The following is a 22,769-nucleotide window of genomic DNA, read 5'->3' on the forward strand; positions in this document are numbered from 1 at the left end:
AAGCATTAGTAAGATTCACCTAGCTCAAAAGCTCAGACTCTCAAGTGAAAGGGCTTATATCTGTATTTCTAGCAAATGCCTCCAGATAAGATTCATAATTAGCCCAGTTTGGGAATCGCTGACCTGCTTCAGTCACCACTCTCATTTCTTTTTATTGTGCATGAAGCCATAACATGCTGGAGGAGCTTTCCACATGCTTCCTATCTTTGCTGACATTAACCTACCCTGGATTGCCAAAACGAGCTTCTCAGGGACATTGAATGAACTACCATAGTACCGTCATAAAGGAAGCATAGTGAAATGAATTGAATCTTAGCTAAGAAGATATAAACAAGGACTCTGAACGCTATTTTGTTTGTGGTTTAATCAGCAATATGTGATCCAAGAGGTAATTTTTTTAAAAGATGCAAAGCTTTTTTTACCCGCACCTGAATTCCCTGTTGAATGATTTGCACGTTATTCTGCTGAGTTTGAATTCATATTTCCAAATGTTTAGTGTGTAAACGTGACCAGTTTGGGTAGGTTTCATGTTTCACAGTACGGAAGGAAGGCAAATTACCTGTGATGCTGACTCCTCTTGCCACCTTCACATTTTTCCTCTAGGTATCATCATCGCTGACATATGAAAGTTCATATATTCATTCTACATATCTACTACATGGTATTTTTTGAATTTTTTAAATTTATTTCTTTTTTGTCTGCACTGGGTCTCCTTTGCCGCATGCGGGCTTTTCTCTAGTTGTGATGAGTGGGGGCTACTCTTCATTGCGGTGCGTGGGCTTCTCATTGCAGTGGCTTCTCTTGTGGCGGAGTACGGGCTCTAGGCACGCGGGCTTCAGTAGTTGCAGGTCACGGGCTCTAGAGCACAGGCTCAGTAGTTGTGGTGCACGGGCTTAGTTGCTCCGTGGCATGTGGGGTTTTCCCGACCAGGGATCGAACCCATGTCCCCTGCATTGGCAAGCAGATTCTTAACCACTGTGCCACCAGGGAAGTCCCTACATGGTATTTAAATTATTTATTTTTCTACAGACTGGAGCTAATTTCCCTTAGTCATTCACAGTACGGTCACCAATGCCCTATTTCTAAATTGACAAAGATCAAGAGAGCCATACCTGGCTATATAAGTTAATTGGCTCAAAGAAGAATGCCTTCTGTGATTTTAGTGCCACCAACCATCATAGACCATCTCCATATATACCCTACACATTAATGGCAAACAGCTGTGTTTTCAAACCTCTTTACCATTACTTTTATCACTTATGATTATTTTTATCACTTAATCTGCCCTTTGCATAAAATAAGAAACTTGTTCCTATAACAGCAACGATGCAACACTGGCTAATGTTGCTTCATTTCCAGTTTTCTCTTAGACAGAGCTACACTATGTGCTATTTATACACGTTATCAGTTTCTATTAAATGAAAGACTATTGACCTTTCATATTATCAGAGCCAAGTGGATTTAGGCCAACTCTTCCATATCTAAGTATTTGCACTTTGACTCATAGTGGTTGGAGCTTTGTTCTAACACTAGTTAAGAGCAATTTTTTTAATATTCCTAATCTCTTTCTTTCAGATACCCGAAATGTTCATCAATCCTTTGAAAGTAGGCATAAACAGAATCCTCCAGTGAAGTTTACTGTTACCGTCTTTCACAGATTACAGTCTATCCCCCAACCTCTCAATATACATGGGTGCCCCCCCAGCCACATGAGTGTGTACATTCACATCTATCTTAACTTGCTGCCTTAAAGAAGTGTACAATTGCTATGAATTTTCACAGCACATATTAATGCAGTGCATAGATAAGTCAAATACAAGTGCTTAGAGTAGATGGCAGGAAGAGATGCTTACAGACAAAAAAAAAAATCACCTTAAGAAGAAATTTCACTTCTTGATAAGTCATAAAATATATTTTCACACTTGGTCTTAGCCAAAAGGCTGAGAAGCGATAATGAAATATATTTTCAGTGATAAGAAGTTCAACCCACATTTTCTACCATTTTTTAAGGTAATAGTGGCAACACATTGTTGGGTTATGGTGGGCAGGTTCTTTTTAGTTCAATAAAGGGATGATAATAATTGCTGTGGGGACTTCCCTAGTGGTCCAGTGGTTAAGACTCCATGCTTCCAGTGCAGGGGGCATGGGTTTGATCCCTGGACTGGGAGCTAAGATCCCGCATGTCACTCAGTGTGGCCAAAAAAGTTTTTTAAATAAATAAATAAAAATAAGTAAATAAATAATAATTGTTATGAAAGCTAGTAAATTGGGCACATTTGAAAGATGGTTGTCTCCCTACTAAAAAAGATTGCATGAAAATAAACTTTGGTTATTTCATCTTGATGGATAATTTGTTGAATATCTGCTAAGTGTCACCTTTGAGTAACACAGTGTGATTCAGGGAGATTATTTGCCAGGGTAGTACAAAGCTTTCTAGTATATAAAATTAGTATAAAATCTTCTGAAATAACTATCGATTGTATTTATTTTACAGATGAGAAAACTGAGGCTAGGATTTAAATGAATTACCCCCAAATCATTGATTTAATCATTGATCTCTGACCCCAGGGAATGGGAGTAGGAAGATGGGGGTGGTACTGAAGGGAGATTTGTGCATTGGGATCTAGGAACCTCATAATTATTGGATGTCAGGAAGAGTGAGGACGGGGCAAGGTTTAGAGACCATCCACTCTAATACTATCTCTCTGTCTCAAGCTTCTCAGCTTCCTTCTTCCTTTCTGAGCTGCCATTTCCATCCCTCTATCCACGCCTTCCTCATCTTGCGTTAGCCTTTCTGATTGTTCCTATCTCAGATGAAATCTTGGAGCACCTGGGCCCACAACTCACTATCTTCACTTCTCAGATGGTCTGAGTATCAAGCAAGGAAACTACTTTGTCCAGCTCGTCTTTGGATCTTATGTTTGACTGTTCAAATTTGCGTCACTTCACTCTGGGTCGAGAATCAACCTCTGGCCTAAAAAGCTGTGGCCAGAAGGTCTGAGCCAATTGGAAGTAACGTCTTCTGCTGAGGTGAATTTCACACAGTCTGGTGAGTGACATGAAAGCAAGACCAGAAACCCAAATCGCAACCAGTAGTTCCAGGAAAAGAGCGATGAAACTGGGCTGGCTACTGATTATTTGGAGAAAAAAAAAAAAAGGAAAACTGGAAGGAGGGAGAACTATTTTCAATCACATGAGCACTCAAGTGGTAGTTGACTATACCCTTGGGCATTCTTCACATGCTCGCATACCCTACCTTTGCTCCAGAGAGAAGGAAAGTCCAAAGAAGGATGTAATTTTCTTTTAAAATAAGAAAACAAGACAGAATCTCCTGCCATAAGGAATCACTTCCAAATATTGGCTTTTTAAGCCCAAGTTTTATTTCCCTGTGGGAATGACTGCATAGCACACAGCCTGTGAGACATTTTCTCACAGCCACCCATTCAAAATGAGCGTAACACTCACCTGGAATTGCACCATCCCACTCATTTCAGGATTCCCAACACATATGAAAATCACAAGCACACTTTAGATAGAGGCACCCGTTTCTCCCGGTGCCCTATCACTTCCAGTTCTAAGTGCCAAGCACTTGGCCCAGGCACTGAACTTGCTGTGTCCTTGGCATACAGGAGAGAGAAAGTGGCAGAAGGCAGATTTGAGGGGTAACAAAATTGTACCTGAAAATAGGAGCTTCTTTTCTTTGTTCCCATTTGACGACTCCCAGCTTATATTAAATGCAGTAAAATATTATATTGGAAACACAAGGCATCTAGGCTTTTGGCCAAAAACGTAGGGAAAAAATTAGCAAGCCTAGTATTTCATGGGAAATTCTTGGCTTAAATAATATTTTAATAAAGTTTAGCTACGTGTGCCAATAAAATATAGAGATGACAGAATGATTTATGATTTAAATATCATATAATCGCTGTAGTGTCTAGAGCCGTCTTATATGAAAAAACATGAGAGAAGCAAATTCCCAGGGGCAAAGAAGAGAGGAGCAATGTGAAGTCAATGCAGATATCAGTAGAGTTCATATTGCATAAACCATCTCATTAAAATTTTGATGAAAGGATAATAATAGGTAACATATCTTGAGAAGATATGATATGAGCGTTATAAGTATACTCTCATTTAATCTTGACAAAAATTCTATGAGGTAAGCATTATTTATCTCCATTTTAGAATTGAGGTCCAGATTGGCTAACTTGCCAAAGATTTAGTGGAACTGAGATGCCAATTCAGGCAATCTGATTTGCAGGCTTGTACTTGTAGCCGTGGGCTATGCCAGACTATTGATTAAATTAGTGAATCAATAAACTTCTCTTGGGAATAAATGATTTATATGATACGTGATCTATAATAACAAAGAATTATGTCAGTCTATGTAGAATATGTTGAAAAAGGAACTGGACCAGGAATTAGAAGACCTGAGTTCTCGTTTTGATTCCATCACAAATTGAATGTATGGCCTTGGACTTACCGTCGAAAGCTGAGCTTCCCTCTCCTCATTTGCAAAAAAGGAAAGCAAGAGGGTATGATAACAGCTGTCTGCTGGCCTCATCGAGTTTTTGTGAATCTTAAATGATGGTGAAAGAATTTTATGATTTCAAAGGCACATTCTGGTATGAAATATGAGCATTGAGAACACACCACATATGCCACATCTTAACAGGGATTCTTTTAAGTCAGAAAATAAGCTTTTTCCCTTTTAAAAAATCTGATATGATTTCACATTCACAGTGGTGAGATGATATATTCAAGCTGAAATACTATATAAAAATGGCTCCAGGATATCGATATCCTCGAGGTTCTGGAAAGGATAAATACAAAATCAGTCTGCTGGGTTACAACCTAGATCTCTTGGGGAGGACAAAAAAATTAAATAAACTCACATTCAAAATTAAAACCACCAGGATGGGAACCAAGAGACAACAAATAGGGATACTAGCATAAGAACGAGAAATAATAAAACAATCTATAAGAGGTTTAAAAATACGTATGTTTGTCAAAAAGGATGTGAGAATATGCTCAATATCATTCCTCATCAGGAATGCAAATAAAAACACCTACCTACCCACTAAAATCACTACAACCCCAAAGACTAACAATACCAAGCGTTGGTGAAGGCGGGATGCTCACACGCTGTTGAAGGGAGTCTAAATGGCACAACCAGCCGTTTAGAAAACTAGCTGTTTCTACTAAGGCTAAATATGTGCCTCTACCAGGACTCAACATTTCCACTCCTGGGCACGTATCCAAGAGAAATGAGTGCTATGTCCACAAAAAGACTTGTACAGAATGGTTCAGAGCAGCTTTATTCATAAGAGTGAAAAAACCGAAAAACAAAAACAGCCCAAATGCCCAACAATGGGAAGATGGATAAATTAATGGTGGCTTATCCACACAAGGAAATACTATTCCTGGTATATGAATCAACATGGCCAAAGCTTACAAATATTATGTTGAGTGAAAGAAGGCAGATACCAAAGAGCTATCTTTGTCCATGATTCCATGTACACCAAGGTAAGCAACAAGAAAACAAATTGATAAATAAGGCATAACAGAGTGAGCTCTGGTGGGGAGCAATTATAGTCTGGAAAGAGGCAGAAGGAAATTTTCTGGGGTTATAGGCATGTTCTATGTCTTGGACTGTGATCTGTATGGCAGTTACATAGTTGTATACATAGGTTTTAAAAAGGTAGGAAAAAGAAAAGTGCAAAGTAGTTTAAAGCAATCAAATAGAACTTCTAGAAAAGAAAGAAGCCATTAAAAATAAAAATTCAATGGACAGATTTAACAGCAATTAAAAACTAAATGATGAGAGACTTCTTTCCATTGGAAAGAGATCTAGAATGTACCTAGAATGCAGCACAGAACAGGCTGATAGAAAAGAAGAAGAACACTGAAATGTAGAAAACAAACTAGTTCCCAGTGGAAAGAGGGGAAGGGAGAGAGGCAACACAGGGGTAGGGGATGAAGAGGTACAAACTATCATGTGTAAAATAAGCTGCAAGGATATACTGTACATCACAGGGAATAGAGCAAATATTTCATAATAGAGTATAACCACTATATTATACACCTGTAACATATAATATTATACAGCAGGTATACGTCAATTAAAAAAAAAAAGAACCCACTCGGGGTGGGGGGAGTCAAGGAAGGGAGGGAATATGGGGATATGTGTATAAAAACAGATGATTGAACTTGGTGTACCCCCAAAAAATAAAAATAAAAAAATAAAAAATAAATAAATAAAAAAAAAGAACCCTGAAAAGATATGGAGGATAGATTTAGAAGGCCTGAAAGAGGGATCCCAGAGGGAGGAAAAGAGAATGAAAAGGATTTAAAGAGCCAAGAACTGTTCCTAAAAAATTTGGACTCAGATGATTTCAAGAAGTAGCTAATCCCTATTCTATTTAAACTATTCCAGTTCATAGAGAAGGAATATGTGTCAGGTTTTTTTTTTTTTATAAAGACATAATATTTATTCAAAATCAGGAGGCAGAGATAACACACAAAGAATAATACAGACTAAATCACGTATAAGTATCTTTGCAAAAATCCTAAGTAAATATTAGGAAAAACAATCCAGCATTATATTAAAATAATAATTTACCATGACCAAGTGGAATTTACCACAGGAATGTAAAACTAATTTGACTTTTTTTTAACCTAGTGACTTAATTCACCTTATTAACTGGCCAAGGAAGAAAAAAAGGTCACTTTGGTATATGCTACAAAAGGTCTTTTATGTAACTCATCATCCATTATTGGTTTTAGAAACATAGAAAAGTAGAAAAAGCATACGACCTCAAAATGATAACCATGTAAACTCTATATTCTGGAAGCATTTTTTCAAAATCACTAAAAAGATGTGTGTTATCACCATTAATATTTATTAATGATCTGAAAATACCAACAAATGCAGGTGAAGAAAAATACACACAAGTTATAAATTAATTAAATACTAATTAAAGTTGCATTAGTTATAATTATTTTTTCCAGAAAATATGTTTTTCTTAGAAAGCTTATTGTTTTTTTCACTTCTGTTTTAAAATTAATTAATTAATTTGGGTGCATTGGGTCTTCATTGCTGCGCACAGGCTTTCTCTAGAGAGAGCCGGGGCTTCTCTTCGTTGTGGTGCATGGGCTTCTCATTGCGGTGGCCTCTCTTGCTGTGGAACATGGGCTCTAGGTGCGCAGGCTCCAGCAGTTGTGGCATACGGGCTTAGCTGCTACGAGGCATATGGGATCTTCCCAGACCAGGGCTGAAACCTGTGTCCCCTGCATTAGCGGATTCTTAACCACTGCGCCACCAGGGAAGTCCCGAAAATACATGTTTTAAGTGTCACTGGTCTGTTCTAAATCCTTTACACACTTATCTCATTTACTCTATACAACTCTGAGAGATAGATGTTAGAGTCTCCAGTGTACAGAACGGGCAATGGTGCTCAGAGTGATTAAGTGCATTGCTCAAAGCCGCCAACCAAGAAAATGGCAGAACTGTAACTGATCCCACATCTTTCTGACTCTGAAACCATGTGAACTTAAACTAAAGGTATATTTCATGTATCTTCCACAATTCCTCAATTAAAAAAAAAAAGACAACTCAACTGCATAATAAATTTCTGTAGATTTACAGAGAGATCATTTTATTATGCCGTTTATTCTAACAATAAATGAGGTAATTTAATATTTTAAATTAGCAACAAATAACAAATATTTAAATCTGTTTAGGAAAACGACCTCATGAAAGCTTTTCTGGCACAGGTAATTTTTACCTAAAGGAAAATTCAGGTCATTTAATAGCAGAAAAAAAACAAAACAAAACCCTGGCAAATAATCATTGGGGCCAGTGAATCTAAGTATCACTTTAAAATTTTCAACCTCTATAATCCCTCCTGCAGCAGGCATTTTTGAAAGGTGGCAATAAGGAGTCACCCTACCGAGAGAGTTCTGGAAAATGTCAGGTTTCTCTTTCCAAGCACTGCATGAGTCACTGATTTTTCAAAACGTAGTGACGTGAAAGCTTAGCAATGGATCAAGACATTGTTGGGAGTTGCTCTTTCCCCAAGAGCTTCAGAAAAGCCTATAGCAGGACAGATCCCAGGCTCCTGCAAACTTGTCTTTCTTTGGCACAAGAGTATCAAGGCATAATTTCAAGGCCTGGAAAAATGAATAGTGACAGCTGCTCCTCTTCTTCTCTTGGAAGAGACCCTACCAGCTTTATTTAGTACTAGCATTTTGTACCCTTCCAGCAGAAAATACCATGGGTACTCTCTACTGGATTGAATGAACCACATTTCTCTTGGAGACACTACTACAGTAAACCAGGCATGTTGATTTCCTGGATCTCTGTCTTATTACCATTATCTTGGCTGGCTCCCTTTCTGTTCTCCGTCTTGATTAAATTCAAGAATTGAGGAGATGCCAGTACAAGTACTGGATAGTTAGGATTCTGAAGGTTGGTAATGTCTCAAAAATAATACTCAAGTCTATACAATGATATTATTGTGTGTTTTCTTTTCTTAGTCTTGGATTAGGAAAGATAGGTAAATAATAGTTAAAGGAATCTGGGGGTCTATCCCTCCCCCCATTCAGCTTTGAGATCTTTTTGACCATCAGTAAACCAAAACCAGCCCTAATTTATTAATAAGAACTGACATATTTAAGTACTTAGACCAGTCACTATCCTAAGCACTTTATATGGTTTATGTCATCTTGTTCTCATAATAATTCTCTGAATTTCTTAAACCTAAGTGGACAAGAGAGTCTCCAGAGGAACTCTTAAATGTGCTTTATTAGAAGTGTTTATACCTTCTCATGAAAGATATTTTAATTTGGGGGCCAAAGAGATTATGTCTTATTCTATCCTTCCTCCATAAAAGCCTGGAGGAGCATAAAATAATGTAGCCAGGTGTTTCCCCCGTAGCTGGATCCTGGATTAACATTTATCCCTTTGAGATCGTTCAGTGGAAAGAGTTTCGGATTAGTGATCAGATGTTTTGGGTTTGGTGTAGCTTTTCACCTGCTAGGTATTTGATTTTATACATCATCGTGCTATACTCGAATCCACTCTTGTGTAAGATAAAGAAAATAACCTAATTGTCACACAGCTGCCCCAAGAATTAGTTCAATGTTTTTCATCACCTAGAATATGCAGACTCTGAATCCTTATTCATTGGATAAATGGAGAGTGGGATACATCAGTGAATGCACTTCCCACTTTTCCCATCTCATCTCCTGCTTTTCCTCATTTCCATCTGATATATCGATCACGTTACCATTCTTCAAACATACCAAGCTTCTTCCCACCTCAAAGCCTTTATACTTGCTCTCGGGCTGCCTGAATCCCTAGCTGATTCTTTTTTCCAAATTTCACCTTCTTAAAGAGGGCTTTTCTGAACTCTATGTAAAACTGCCAGTCGCTGGCCCCAGTTACTCCCAATCCTTATCCTACTTTACTCTCTTTACACATTTCAACGCCATTGATAAGTATAGAACGTATTACTTGTCCCCTTGTTTGCTACACCTTCCTCCCTAATGATACGTTGGAGCAGGGACTTTGTTTTGTTCATCTGGTTGTATATTAAAAGGCAGTGGCTGTTACGAATGCCCCCTTCCAGGCTCACAGGTGGGAGCTGGCGGAAGTTTGAGATGTTGAGCACTGCAAGTCAGATGGAGATCTTTTTCATTGATGGTTCTAATGGATATTGTTGAAGAAATGGGGTGACCTAATTTAAAGGAGAGTGAGGCTCTTTTGCACGTAGATAGATACATATTTTAAGAAGAAATGTTCTCTGAATTCAGTGGAACGGATAAGTACAAAAGTTATATTGTCATTCCCTTTTCATGATAACTCCAAAAAAGTGAGTTTATAACATGCTGTTTTGATTACTAGTTTATGTAACAGTTTTATTAAGCTGATTCCAAAGCAGTATGTTCCAAAGTGGTTTATATGAGGACACTAATAGAGCAGCACACCAAGCAAATAGACCAACTGTTATCTGGGCTGCTAACATGAATCGTTTCCATTGTCATTTTGAAGACTCTCCAAATTCTTAAGTCTAATATGGCTCAGGAAAACCAAGGGTTCTAAATTTACAAGTCAAGTCAAAGTCAAGGTCATCAAATGCAAGGCCTTCAACCTTCACCTCAAGAATCCTTTCAAGAACTTCAATGATTTGTATTTGATAATCAAAGCAGCAGACAAATGGGAAAAGCATCAGCCTTTCTCCACTTGATTGAAGGCACCTGACAAACTTTGTTTCTTAGGAGAATGAGAAATGCAGAAACTTCTTTATTCACAAATGAAATGCTCATAGGGTCTAAAAGAAATCTAACAGCTGTTTACTTACTAGTGAATAGATATCCTTGAATTGCTTCCCAGTGACTGCATAAGTTTCTCTGCGATGTAACATGAACAGATTCCTACAGGATTCCCGAAGAGTCAAGAAAATCATAAAATTTAAAGTTGGCTCTATTTTAACTCATTACAGGTCTCCTCTAGGAGTAAAGAACAAATTAATCTTCGCTCTTGAAAGCTCAATTAGGAAGTTGTAGAACAGTTAAGAAAACTTTAAGTGGACGACAGCAAAATAGTGATTAAATAAGTAGACCAGTGAAATAAGCCTGAAGTAGTAAATGTGTTCTCGAAAAATTGATTTCCTTCAGAAATTTCTCAGAGGTAAATTTAAAAGTTCATTATTTGTCCCATAATATGAGAAGAGGAAGATGCAAGGAGGAAGAACTAAAGATCAATTAATAATAAATACTTATTGAGCAGCTACTGAGAGGCCAGAAAGAACTTTGGGGTCTTGTCAAGAGAAACATAGCCAGCAAATGCCAAGTTTAGACAAGTTTAATATTTAAACAAGTTTGATTGTGGACCTGGAGTGGTTAGGAAATTTGCTGAGGAGGGAAGGAGTGGATAGTTTGAAGGGAGGAGAAGGAATAGGTAAAGAGAGAAGGGAGAGGTGATGAGTAATGAAATCTTTGCAGACAAATATGGCACTAGACTTCAAGGAGATCTCCAAGGTTCAGATTACCTATGTGGGTTGTGGGAAATGGCTGCCAACACTTAAAAGAGGAAAGATGAGAGAATAAGTGCAAGAGGGAGAGAAACACCATGTTGTGAGCACTATTCCTTCTTTCCTTCATTTGACAAGTATTTGTTGAGTACTCACTTCTAGAAATTAGGAATGATTCCAGACACTGGGTCTGTGAAATTAACAACAAACTATGCATGCTCATGAAGCTTCCACTCAGTGCAGAAAAACTAGCTAAAGGAAAAAGACAGAGACTTGGTTTTAAAAAATGTCAGGAAGGGAATGGAAAGAGAAAAGGAAAAGAAAGTCTACAATATTTTTACAGTACACAGTCTTCATCTTTTTTCCTAACAGCTGCTATTTGTTTTCTAGGCTTATTATTGCCAAAAATTTACTTAGTAACTTCTTAAAATTAACTTTTATTATGTGCATTCTTAGTGCCCTTATTTTGAATTAATCAATTTAAAGCATTACCTACTAAAAAGCAGGATATAGAGTTTGTCACTTCAAAACAAGTCAAAACTTGACTTGAAACTGCATATTTGGAAGAATATATCTCATTAGAAAAAAAACTGAATCCTAAATACGTGTCATAGCAAAATACCAGAATTTTCATAGGATTCAGACATGGATTTATTGTTTGCCAATCTTCTCATAATTTTCGTCAACAGTTCACCTCTTCTCATTCAATTTTCCGACTATTTCTCTGTCATCACAACATGTGTCACAGTCACCTGTGACTCCCAGTATTGACTCTGTAGCATTCCTTTTGTATACATTTGTATATTGTCTACTGACACAGCTTACTACCCCAGGCCTCTTTCCTTCTATAATTCACACAAGAGTTTCCAGTGTCCCCTTTTGCCAATCACAGCATTTTGGAGCCTGAAGGACTCTACTTAGCAATGTACCTTCAAAGCCATCTTGGCCTGTTCTTCCTGATCAAGCCTCCTAACGCAGGCACTTCTGGTGTTCTCTAATCAAAATCCTTCCACAGCTTACCCACTACCTCTAAAGATGGTCCAGACTCTTTTTTTCTTCTTTTGAGCATTTAAGGCTATGTATTTTTTTTTTTGAAACACCAACATGGTTTTCTTTCTTTTTTTTATTTTGTAATAACTTTATTTTTTTCTTTCTTCTTTACTTATCTGTGAGGACCTGCAATTTTATTTTATTTTATCTTTTTTTATTGGAGTACAATTGCTTTACAATGTTGTGTAAGTTTCTGCTATACAATGAAGTGAATCAGCTGTACCTATATCCCCTCCCTCTTGGACCTCCCTCCCACCCCACCCCCATCCATCTAGATCATCACAGAGCACCAAGCTGAGCTTCCTGTGCTTTATTGCATGTACCAGCTAGCTATCGATTCTACGCCCAACAGTGCATATACCTCAATCCCATACTCCCAGTTCGTCCCACCCTCTGCTTCCCTTCCCTGTGTCCACAGCCAACATGGTTTTTGACCTTACCTTTCTCATCCATTAACTCAAAAATATTCTTCGAACCCGTCTGTAATTTAAGCTGTGCTAGACACTTAAGACACAGTCACAGCCCTGTCCTCCAGCAGCCCTCAGTTTCATGGGTTGTGGGGGGAGGAGGACGGGGATGGGACAAGTTCATGAATAACACTTTGTGTGTTCAGAGAGGTGGTGACAGGCTGGTCAGGGAGCACTGGACTCCAGCATCCAATCCTGCTCTTTTGCTCCCCTTGCGTCATCAGTGGTGATTAAATCAGCTTGTTACTAAAACGTGGTCCCCTCTTGTCAATCCTCCCTCATGATCTTCCTTCTCAGTGGAATGTCTTTTCTCCAAACCCAAATACATCTGGTCTTTCAAAGACTAGATCAGATGCCAAATAATCCGGGGAGATTTCTTTCCTTAGTCTTCTATGCTGAGGTCATTTCTTTCCTTAGGCTTCTATGCTGAGGTTCAAGCGCAGGTTGGAAAAGAATTTCCAGACACAAGGCAGAATATAAGGAAGATAGAGTTTATTAGAGAGAAGGGGCTGTAAAGACAGCAGGATGACTTCCTGGCCATCCAGGGAGACCCTACCCTCTCATGGGCTCGAAGCCAGGTTTTATAACCTCAAGACAAAGAAAATTCCCGCTAAGAATGGCATTAATCAATCGGTTAGTTTGCCATAAGGCAAAGGGTGTCATTAGGTGATTGGTCAGGTTGCTAGATGTTGGATATTTTACCTAGTAAGGAGTTGGGGGCTGTTCTATTCAGCCAAGGTCTTGGGGGGCGGGGGGGCGGTGCTATTTGGCCAAGGTCAAGAGAGCCCTTGCTGACAGCTGCTATTGGACTTAGTCCAGGGGCTTCTTTTATTCTCTGTCCTTGCCATAGGACTCCACATTCTAGTCTAAACATCTCTTATTTAGTTCTATTTGCATTCTCATTCTCATCACATCCTTGCACAGAGTTTACTATCGAATCCATGTCTCTTCCTACAACTGTCTACCTCTTGAGAACAGCAACTGTGATTGTATATTATATATACTGTATATCCCTTCCCCAAACAGGTGTTCAATGAATGTTCCTCCAGCTAAATAATGGAATAAATTGTACACCAAACAATTGTAAAACGGAATAATGATGGGATTAACTGTACAATTTGATCCCCACACACTTGTGGTAAAACTACTATATATATTATTGTAAAAATTCACAACAGTAGAAGAGAGAGCTGCCACTAACAGACTAAGATTCCCAGGCTTGAAGAGGTTAAGCAGCTCTATCCACAAAGGGAAAAAATGATTCTTCATTTGCCTTCATTAAAGACTAATTTTAGGTCTCTTGGTAATTAAATGAACACATTGTTTATGCTCCATACACTTTCCGCCCTGAGTCTTGGAAAATACATGAAATTTCCAAGAATTAAAGTTTCCATTAACACTAGTGCCAAATCAGCAGGCCTGACCTGTAGGAGGACGCACATTTGTCTTTGCTGGCTCCTTTTCAAAAAGCTATAGAAAGATATTTCCTGTGTAACCTTTCTCGTGTGTAACTGCTCTGTTTTATCACTCAGGCCATCTAGACAAGATGGAGAAGCTGCAACATTTCAGAAAACCACCAATTACTGAAGAAGGAGGGTTTGAGTTCTGAAGTGTTGACAGCAGTCCCTGTTTGGGGTAAAATTTTTTATTGGAAGACACTTTGAGTGGTTTTTTTCTTCCACTTTTTTTTTTTTTTGGTCTTAGTTGTGTGTGTGTGTGTGTGTGTGTGTGTGTGTGTGTGTGTGTGTGTGTGTTTAATTCCCTGAGAACCAGCTTTGGCTGGTGAAGAAATATACGAAGTGGGTTTCAGGACATCTTCCTCTTGTATCATCCCTACTAGATGGAAATTTAATGTAAATACGTAAGTGTGCACACCTCCTGGACGCCTCAGAAGACTATTTTCTGATCTATCTAGTTTTATTCAATCTGAAGTAGCACAGTTATCTACCCAGCTTAAAAATATATATATAAAAATTCCCTTTACGTCAGTAAACTCAACTCAGAAAGTTCTCTCTCCAGAGCTGGGAGCCTTTGGAAGACGTGCGAGTCACGCTGGCGGCAGAGGGTGGCAGCTACTGGGAAAAGAGCTGGTTTTACAGGCCCCTCCCTCCCTCCCCGTCGCCCCTCCCTCCCTCCCCATCGCTCCTCCCTCCAGCTGGCTCCCTTCCTCCCCCGGACTCGCCACCCCCTCACCCCCTCCCGCCCCGATCTCTGCAATTTCGGCGGCCTCAAGAGGTCTGGCGCGCGTCAAAGCCCGAAGTGGGAGGCTGATTTGTGAAGCATCACCCCAGCTCCTCTCCCCCAGCCCCTCCTCCGCCACCGGCAGCGGCCAAGGGATAGAGCCGAGCAGGGGGAGGGGAAGAGCTACACCCATCCCCCTCCCTCCAGCCCTCCCCGCGTTCAGATTCAATTGCACCTTTTATTATTTAAACTCTTCTCCCCAGGACACGCGGCCCCCGGATCTGTCCCTACGGCAGTCGCGGTCCTCGCTCCCGCGCCCGGAGATGGGACAGCGAGGGAGCTCGCCGCGGCCGGCCGGCGTGTGCGGGGAGGTGCGGCGGCCGCGCCCGCTGCCCAGAGTCTGTAAGTTTCAACGCTCCTCCAGGGGAGGGGAGGGGGAGGTTCAGCGCGTCCCCGCAAATGATTTAAAATGCACAACCTTGGAGAGCCTGACAGCGTCGGGTAGATTTTTGGGGCACGCTCTTTTAATTAACTCTTATCCGCAGCCCGCAGGCTATTGTCCAGGATTTTCCTGCAGCTTGTATGTTTCATCCCTTCGTCGAAAAGAAGTTTTCAAGTTATTACATTATGAGTTCCAATGGGAATTTGTTTTTGTTAATGCACTTCATACTTCTTTCAAATTTAAAATACCCTCTTCGTAATTTTCAAGTTATATTGCACATTGCTTATTATTATTTTGTCGAATTACACGAAACGTTATTTATACTGCGCAGGAGCCCAAGGCCTTTTCTTTGCCTATTTCTAAAAATAACAGAAAAGGAATTTCCCCTCTTTACTTTTAATATTGCTGTATCATGTGAATAGTTTAATAAATAGATCCTTAATTTTCCTCATAGACGCCGGGCGCTAGTATCCTTGCACTAATGTACAGTCGCGGGTAATTTCAGAATTATCCTGCTGTTTATAGGAAGGCTCCTGGTTTTGTTTCCCTAAGGCTGTGTCCTTATGTGTTCCCAACGGTAAAGAATATTAAAACAGTTCTGATTCAGACCAAGTAATTTTTCCGGGATCCGAGAATTTAAGCACCCACTAGACTCATGTTTAGATTAATAAGCTCGTATCTTTAGCTTTGCACGTCGCCTGGAATGTATAGACACCCCCTACATGCAAGGACTGAAGAGGTGAGGAAATAGGGGGGAAAGTTTTTAAACTTCGTTTCCCCCCTTCAGGACGGGTCTCGACGGAAGGAGAGGCAGCTCGGAGACAGGTGCATAAGCTGGCTATGGTGACGGGACGATGTTGGCCAGGAAGAGCATTATCCCGGAGGAGTATGTGCTGGCGCGCATCGCGGCAGAGAACCTGCGCAAACCGCGCATCAGGGACCGCCTGCCCAAGGCCCGCTTCATCGCCAAGAGCGGGGCCTGCAACCTGGCGCACAAGAACATCCGGGAGCAAGGACGGTTCCTCCAGGACATCTTCACTACCTTGGTGGACCTGAAATGGCGCCACACCCTGGTCATCTTTACCATGTCGTTCCTCTGCAGCTGGCTGCTCTTCGCCATCATGTGGTGGCTCGTGGCCTTTGCCCACGGGGACATCTATGCTTACATGGAGAAAAGCGGGATGGAGAAAAGTGGCTTGGAGTCCACCGTGTGTGTGACTAATGTCAGGTAAGAATGCAGCGGGATGAGGCGGGGTGGAGAGCAGAACAGAAAAAAGAAAAAGTGGAACTTCCCTTTCTCTCTTCACTCTGTTATTTTGTTGCAAGGGAACTAAGGAGTTTGTTTTAGTATCTTCAGAAGCAAAAAAGCAAAAACATAACAAAAATAAAAAAACAACTAATCTAACGTATTAAAAATCTTTTTAAATGCAGCTTTATGGTTGAGGAGTCTTTGAAAATGTAGTTTCAATCCCTTGAGCCAGCCTTGAAAATATTATACCAGCTATTTACAGATGGTTGTGGTTCAAAAGATTCCACAGAGTACCTTCCTCAGAAAAAGCACATATTGAGTTTTCAATTTGAAAAAGCTGCTGTCCATAGTTCCAGTGTCCACCAGGCAGTATCTCTGATCAACAAAAAATATTCTGTAGATGCTAGTAATGTTTTTCTATGACTTCTCTTACCTGTGACATTTTCGGAAATAGTGAGAAAAGTGGGAAAACACTGACGGAGAGGTGTCCTAGATTTAAAAAATCCACCCGAAATGAAACAAATAAATATAAGCCCTTCTTTATCATGATTATCTTAAATAGCTGATTGCTTGCATTGAATTCCAAAATTTAAAGTTATGCTAAGATTCAGAATTAGAAAAAAAAAATTTTTAATGGAGATTGGTCCAAATTTTTAATGGAAGAGATTCTGTAGAAGTGATTTAATATTGTGGTTTTCTCTAAAAATTTTAGTAGGGTAGGAACACAGTTCTTAGATTGCCCTAGTTTTGCTTTTTTCTCTTATATTGTAAATATTTCAAAGATAAGTAAAGTGAATTTGATTTCAGTGATTCTCTTCTCATATTTTCACATGCCCTAAGAACATTTACTTGGGGTGATTTGTCTCTTAATTTGTTTTGTCTGAAGATAGAAAAAGATAACATCAATTGCAAAAATATTCACTCTGCAGCGAAATATTAGTAATAATATTAGCAGCTTTTCCAGGACATTTTCTGAATAACTTTCCAAACTCACATAATTCATAAAGCAAAGCAACTTGAATAAGCACCATTCTGGCAGGAAACTGTAAAGAATAAGACTTCTACTGACCCTGAAATCTTATGAAATTAGCATACCACTGCAAGAAGCAGAAACTGTGACTGTAAACTTGTCCATCCTTCCATTCCCTGAACAGTTGTGATGCCAGCTTATCAAAGGGGTTGCAGTATTTGTCTCAGAGATCGTATGCCACAGGTTTCAGCTCAGATTTTGAGGAGAGAAAACTAAGTTGAATCGATCCATTGCCTTTACCATTGAGTTAGATATTATTTTCTTGTCTTAAACGTGTCAACTTTTGTCTCAAAGAAAATATAAGTGAAAAATGTAAGTGATCATCAGTACATCAAATATAAAGGAAACAAAGTACTGTGTTTAACAGGTATGTGTAGGTCAGATATCATTATAATATTTCTCTTTAAGAAATTTATTGGCACTGGTATCGGTGAATCATTTTCGTATCAAGGTACATTTTTAATAAACATGAAGAGATAAAAGAAACAGAAATGATAAACCTTGAAAAATAAATGACTGGTTTTATTCACAAAACAAATATATTGGCTTTTCCTGTGGGAAAAACGTCATTAAGCAATTTATTAAAGATATGTCATCAAAAGTGACATATTTTCAATGATTTTGCAAAAGAACTTGACAGAGTGCATGGATTATTAAAAGCTGTTTTACTGCTAGCATTTATTGTTCTGAAGTATAATCCTTCTGATGGATTCTTACTGTTCTGAACATTCAATTCACTATGAAAAATGGTGTTGCAGATATGATGAGACAAACTTGATTTTATCAGCATGACAATTTTAGCATTTTTTTACTTTTCATTAGGTGATTCTCTAAAGCACATTTCTTTTCTAAAATTTTTATTGAAATATGGTTGATTTAATTTTAGCATTTTGAATTGCACTTCTTACCTAAAAAAATATGATTGGACATCTTTTAAGGTTAAGATCTTACTGGTTTTATTTTAATGTTGTGGTACTATTTATACTTCAATGCAACATACAATTTAATTGTAACCAACTGTACATACTTTTTCACTGAAAAAAAAAGACAAATCTCTATTCTCTCCCAAAGGGGATTTAAAAGATGACTAATAATATGTCTAATTCTTTGCATTTCCTTTCCTTTCATAAGTTCAGTGTCCCAGCTTGTCATCAAAACTGAAAACAACTTACTGTAATGAATATTTTCCAGTATATCCACATAACATCTAACATTCTCCTTCTAGGCTAGCTCACTTTCCCTTTCATGTGGATGACTTTCCAACATGAGTCGGAAAATAAACCAGCATATTTCCTCTTGTTATTCAGCCTCACTCCCCCTGTAGCAGAACAGACGAGCAGCTAAACACTTTCATCTCTTGAGGTTGTTCACTATGGCAGGTGTTCATAAAAGGCTGGGTCTTGCACCATATAATGTTTGGAAGTAACGTTCTTTCATAAAATAAACCACATACACGATGTGGCACATGAATAATCTCTTCAGCCATTAAAACGAAACATCTGGGCATATTCATCATTGCACTGTTCCCTGAAGCATGTATACATTATTAGAAGTCAGTGTTGTATCCGTGCCCCTTCTCTGGGGTCTCTTCTTATTCTTTGCCATGTTTTTGCATCATTTGGTATAGCTTGTGTGTAGCTAGTGCAAAAAGCAATCATTGCTTTTCCATGCACCCTTTTAGCAACAAAAGGGGTAAGAAAGGCAATTTCACACTCCATTTAAAAGTTAATTAGAAGAATCATCTGTGACATAAACTATTCTTCAATTAAAACAATAAAAAATAAAAATCCCTGATTATGAGCCTGAATATGTGTGCTTGCATACTGCACGTGGTGTCCCACCAAAGTGCAGTGCATATACTCAGTATTCAAATATTTAAACATGTTGCTCCCTCATTGCATGTGGCATTAATAGAAAATGCTTTGACAGATGGCCTATCCTCTCTAAAATTAGAGAAGTTTGACATTGTGCTGGAGGGCAAATGTAAGACTAAGACTGTTTCTACTAAGAAGCCGCAGCAGTGTGGGATGTGTAGTTAAGTGAATAAAAAAATGAATAGATAAGAATAGGGTGCTTCTCAACCAGGGAGATAAACCAGAATTATCTGCAAGCTTTTCAAAAGTTTTACCCAGGCCCATCCTAAACTACCAAATTAGTGTTTACGCTGAGATAGGGAAGAGAAGTGCAGTTTGAAAAAGCTTCCCAAGGAAACCCTGACACCTGTGCCTCTTTCAGAGACTAGGCCAAAATTGAAAGCATTCATGTTCTTATTAATTATGTGATCTTGACACAGTCGCTTAGTGATCTCTACCTCATATCCTTCCTGTAATAGCTTCAGGATTCTCTAGATCACTTAGAGAACAAAATGAGACAATCAGTAAGAAAGCATATAATATTCTGTTCCAAAAGGCACAGGATTCTTTTTTTATTAAAAATACCAGTATTTTTGAATGACATGTTTTGTACCACTCTTTAGCCCTGTGCTTTCTCTGTATAAGGCACACAATCAGTGCTCATTAGTGAATATGATTTTAAAGGTTGTAAATAATAAAAAGGTCACTCATTACTCAGTACATTTCATATGACTCAAGTCACTTAAACACAGACAGGCAATAAATAATAGACATCGACCTGGAAGAAAATTTCACAAAGTAAAATAAGCCTATAAATATAAATATATCTAGGTATTATTTTAATGCTTTCACATAAATAAGCCTATCATTACATAATTTGAAAACATTAATAGAAATGTATCCCAGAAGCCTGAAGGTAGATGCATGGAGACGGGGGGAGAGAGAGAGAGAATGAACAGGTGCTTGTGTTTAGAATGGGGCAGTTGATACACTAAGTTGGCTCGTCTTTCCAGAAGTCTTTAATAGCCTTTGGACATGGATAGATGAATGGATAAAGAAGATGTGCGGTCTGTGTGCGTGTATATATATATGCACATATATATATATAAATAGAATATTATTCAGCCATAAGAAGAATGAAATAATGCCATTTGCAGCAACATGGATGGACCTAGAGATTATTATATTAAGTGAAGTAAGTCAGTCAAAGAAAGACAAACCGATGATCTCGCTTAAATGTGAAATCTAAAAAAATGATAGAAACTTATTTGCAAAACAGAAATAGACTCACAGACATAGAAAACAAACTTATGGTTACCAAAGGGGAAAGGAGGGGGAAGGGATAAATTAAGATGCCTTAGAGGACTGGGGCGGGGAGGGTGGGGGGGACTCAAGGTGGGGGAGTCAAGGAAGGGAGGGAATACGGGGATATGTGTGTAAAAACAGATGATTGAACCTGGTGTACCCCCCCAAAAAAAAATATTATTAATAAAAAAAAAAGAGTTTAGGATTAACATATACACACTACTATATATATAATAGATAACCAACAAGGACCTACTGTACAACACAAGGGACTGTACTCAATATCTCGTAATAACATATAATGGGAAAAAATCTGAAAAAGAATATAAATGTGTATATATATATATATATATATATACACACACACATACATATATACATATATGTAACTAAATCACTTTGCTCTATACCAGAAACTAACACAACACTGTAAATCAACTATACTTAATAAAAAAAAATTTTTTTTAAATAGCCTTTGGAGGATGAAAACGAAAACTTCAGCTTAGCCATTATTTCATGATTCAAAATCTATTCCGATGGCACTGTTTTCTGGTCTCATTTCCTACAGGTCGTTCACCTCTGCTTTCCTCTTCTCCATTGAAGTTCAAGTGACAATTGGATTTGGAGGGAGAATGATGACAGAGGAATGCCCTCTGGCCATCACAGTCCTGATTCTCCAGAACATTGTGGGTTTGATCATCAATGCAGTCATGCTGGGCTGCATTTTCATGAAGACAGCCCAGGCGCACAGAAGGGCGGAAACGCTGATTTTCAGCCGCCACGCGGTCATTGCCGTTCGAAACGGCAAGCTGTGCTTCATGTTCCGCGTGGGCGACCTAAGGAAAAGCATGATCATTAGTGCCTCGGTGCGAATCCAGGTGGTCAAGAAAACCACCACACCCGAAGGGGAGGTGGTGCCCATTCACCAACTGGACATTCCCGTTGACAACCCACTCGAGAGTAATAACATTTTTCTGGTGGCCCCTTTGATCATCTGCCACGTGATTGACAAGCGCAGCCCCTTGTATGATATCTCAGCCACCGACCTCGCCAACCAAGACCTGGAGGTCATCGTGATTCTGGAAGGAGTGGTGGAAACTACTGGTATTACCACACAGGCGAGAACCTCCTACATCGCTGAGGAGATCCAGTGGGGCCATCGCTTCGTGTCCATCGTAACTGAGGAGGAAGGCGTGTATTCCGTGGATTACTCCAAATTTGGCAACACCGTGAAGGTAGCGGCTCCGAGGTGCAGCGCCCGAGAGCTGGACGAGAAGCCTTCTATCCTTATCCAGACCCTCCAGAAGAGTGAACTGTCCCACCAGAATTCTCTGAGGAAGCGCAATTCCATGAGGAGGAACAATTCCATGAGGAGGAACAATTCCATGAGGAGGAACAATTCGTCCCTCATGGTGCCTAAGGTGCAGTTTATGACTCCAGAAGGAAATCAGAACACTGCAGAATCCTGACAGCAAGACAACCCCCAGAAAGTCTTTGATCAGATGTTGAAGAGTTTCTGCAGGGCATGACAGACTGGACCAGGGCTGGAACACAATCATTTGTCCTTCTTTATCTTAATGCAGTAAATGATATGCATATTCCAACAGCAGCACTTTCTGTGTCAATAAACAGTAACACACAAGGTGGAGGGTCCCTGGTTCACACTTGTTTCACCCACGCAGTAATGTGCGTGATAGGCTTAAATTATGCAGGGGAAATGCTCTCAATCCTCTCAATTTGAAACCCAAGAATTACATTAATAGTAACAGACCTTGAATACAAAAGCAGGCCAAAGAATGATGCTGTTTGAAATGCTTAGCAGGGATACCACAGATCTCTGTGTTTCTGTTGTTCACTCTGGAAATGCGATAGAATGGGCAGGGAGACCCCAAATTGTGTTTTTCCTTTCTCCCCTTCTCTCTCTCTCTCTCTTTTTTTTTTCACTACACCAGGTAAGAAGCCTGAGACAAAAACTGCTTAGTTCTTTTTTGTTTTGTTTTGTTTTTTGTTTATTTTTTAAATATTGAATTTTTTTCTCAAATTGTTATAAGGATAACTAGTATTAGGAAAATTACACTAAAATTTTAAGTGGGGACATCCGTGAAATTGGAAAACAACAACTGAGTTCAATTCTAGCATGTTTCTACATGAACGTAATT

The 22,769-nt window shown here is 39.1% G+C and overlaps 1 protein-coding gene across 1 annotated transcript; it reads left to right on the forward strand.

Moving 5' to 3' along the window:
• The first annotated feature begins 14,994 nt into the window (after nt 1-14,994).
• KCNJ8 (potassium inwardly rectifying channel subfamily J member 8) lies at nt 14,995-22,252 on the forward strand. The gene is made up of 3 exons (XM_057702758.1): nt 14,995-15,133; nt 15,961-16,401; nt 21,179-22,252. Exons 2-3 carry the CDS (start codon nt 16,028-16,030, stop codon nt 22,077-22,079), a joined length of 1,275 nt encoding a protein of 424 aa, XP_057558741.1. The 5' UTR covers nt 14,995-15,133; nt 15,961-16,027; the 3' UTR covers nt 22,080-22,252.
• The last annotated feature ends 517 nt before the right edge of the window (nt 22,253-22,769 follow it).

Source organism: Hippopotamus amphibius, chromosome 12 (assembly GCF_030028045.1).
Source record: "Hippopotamus amphibius kiboko isolate mHipAmp2 chromosome 12, mHipAmp2.hap2, whole genome shotgun sequence".
Classification (NCBI taxonomy): domain Eukaryota; kingdom Metazoa; phylum Chordata; class Mammalia; order Artiodactyla; family Hippopotamidae; genus Hippopotamus; species Hippopotamus amphibius.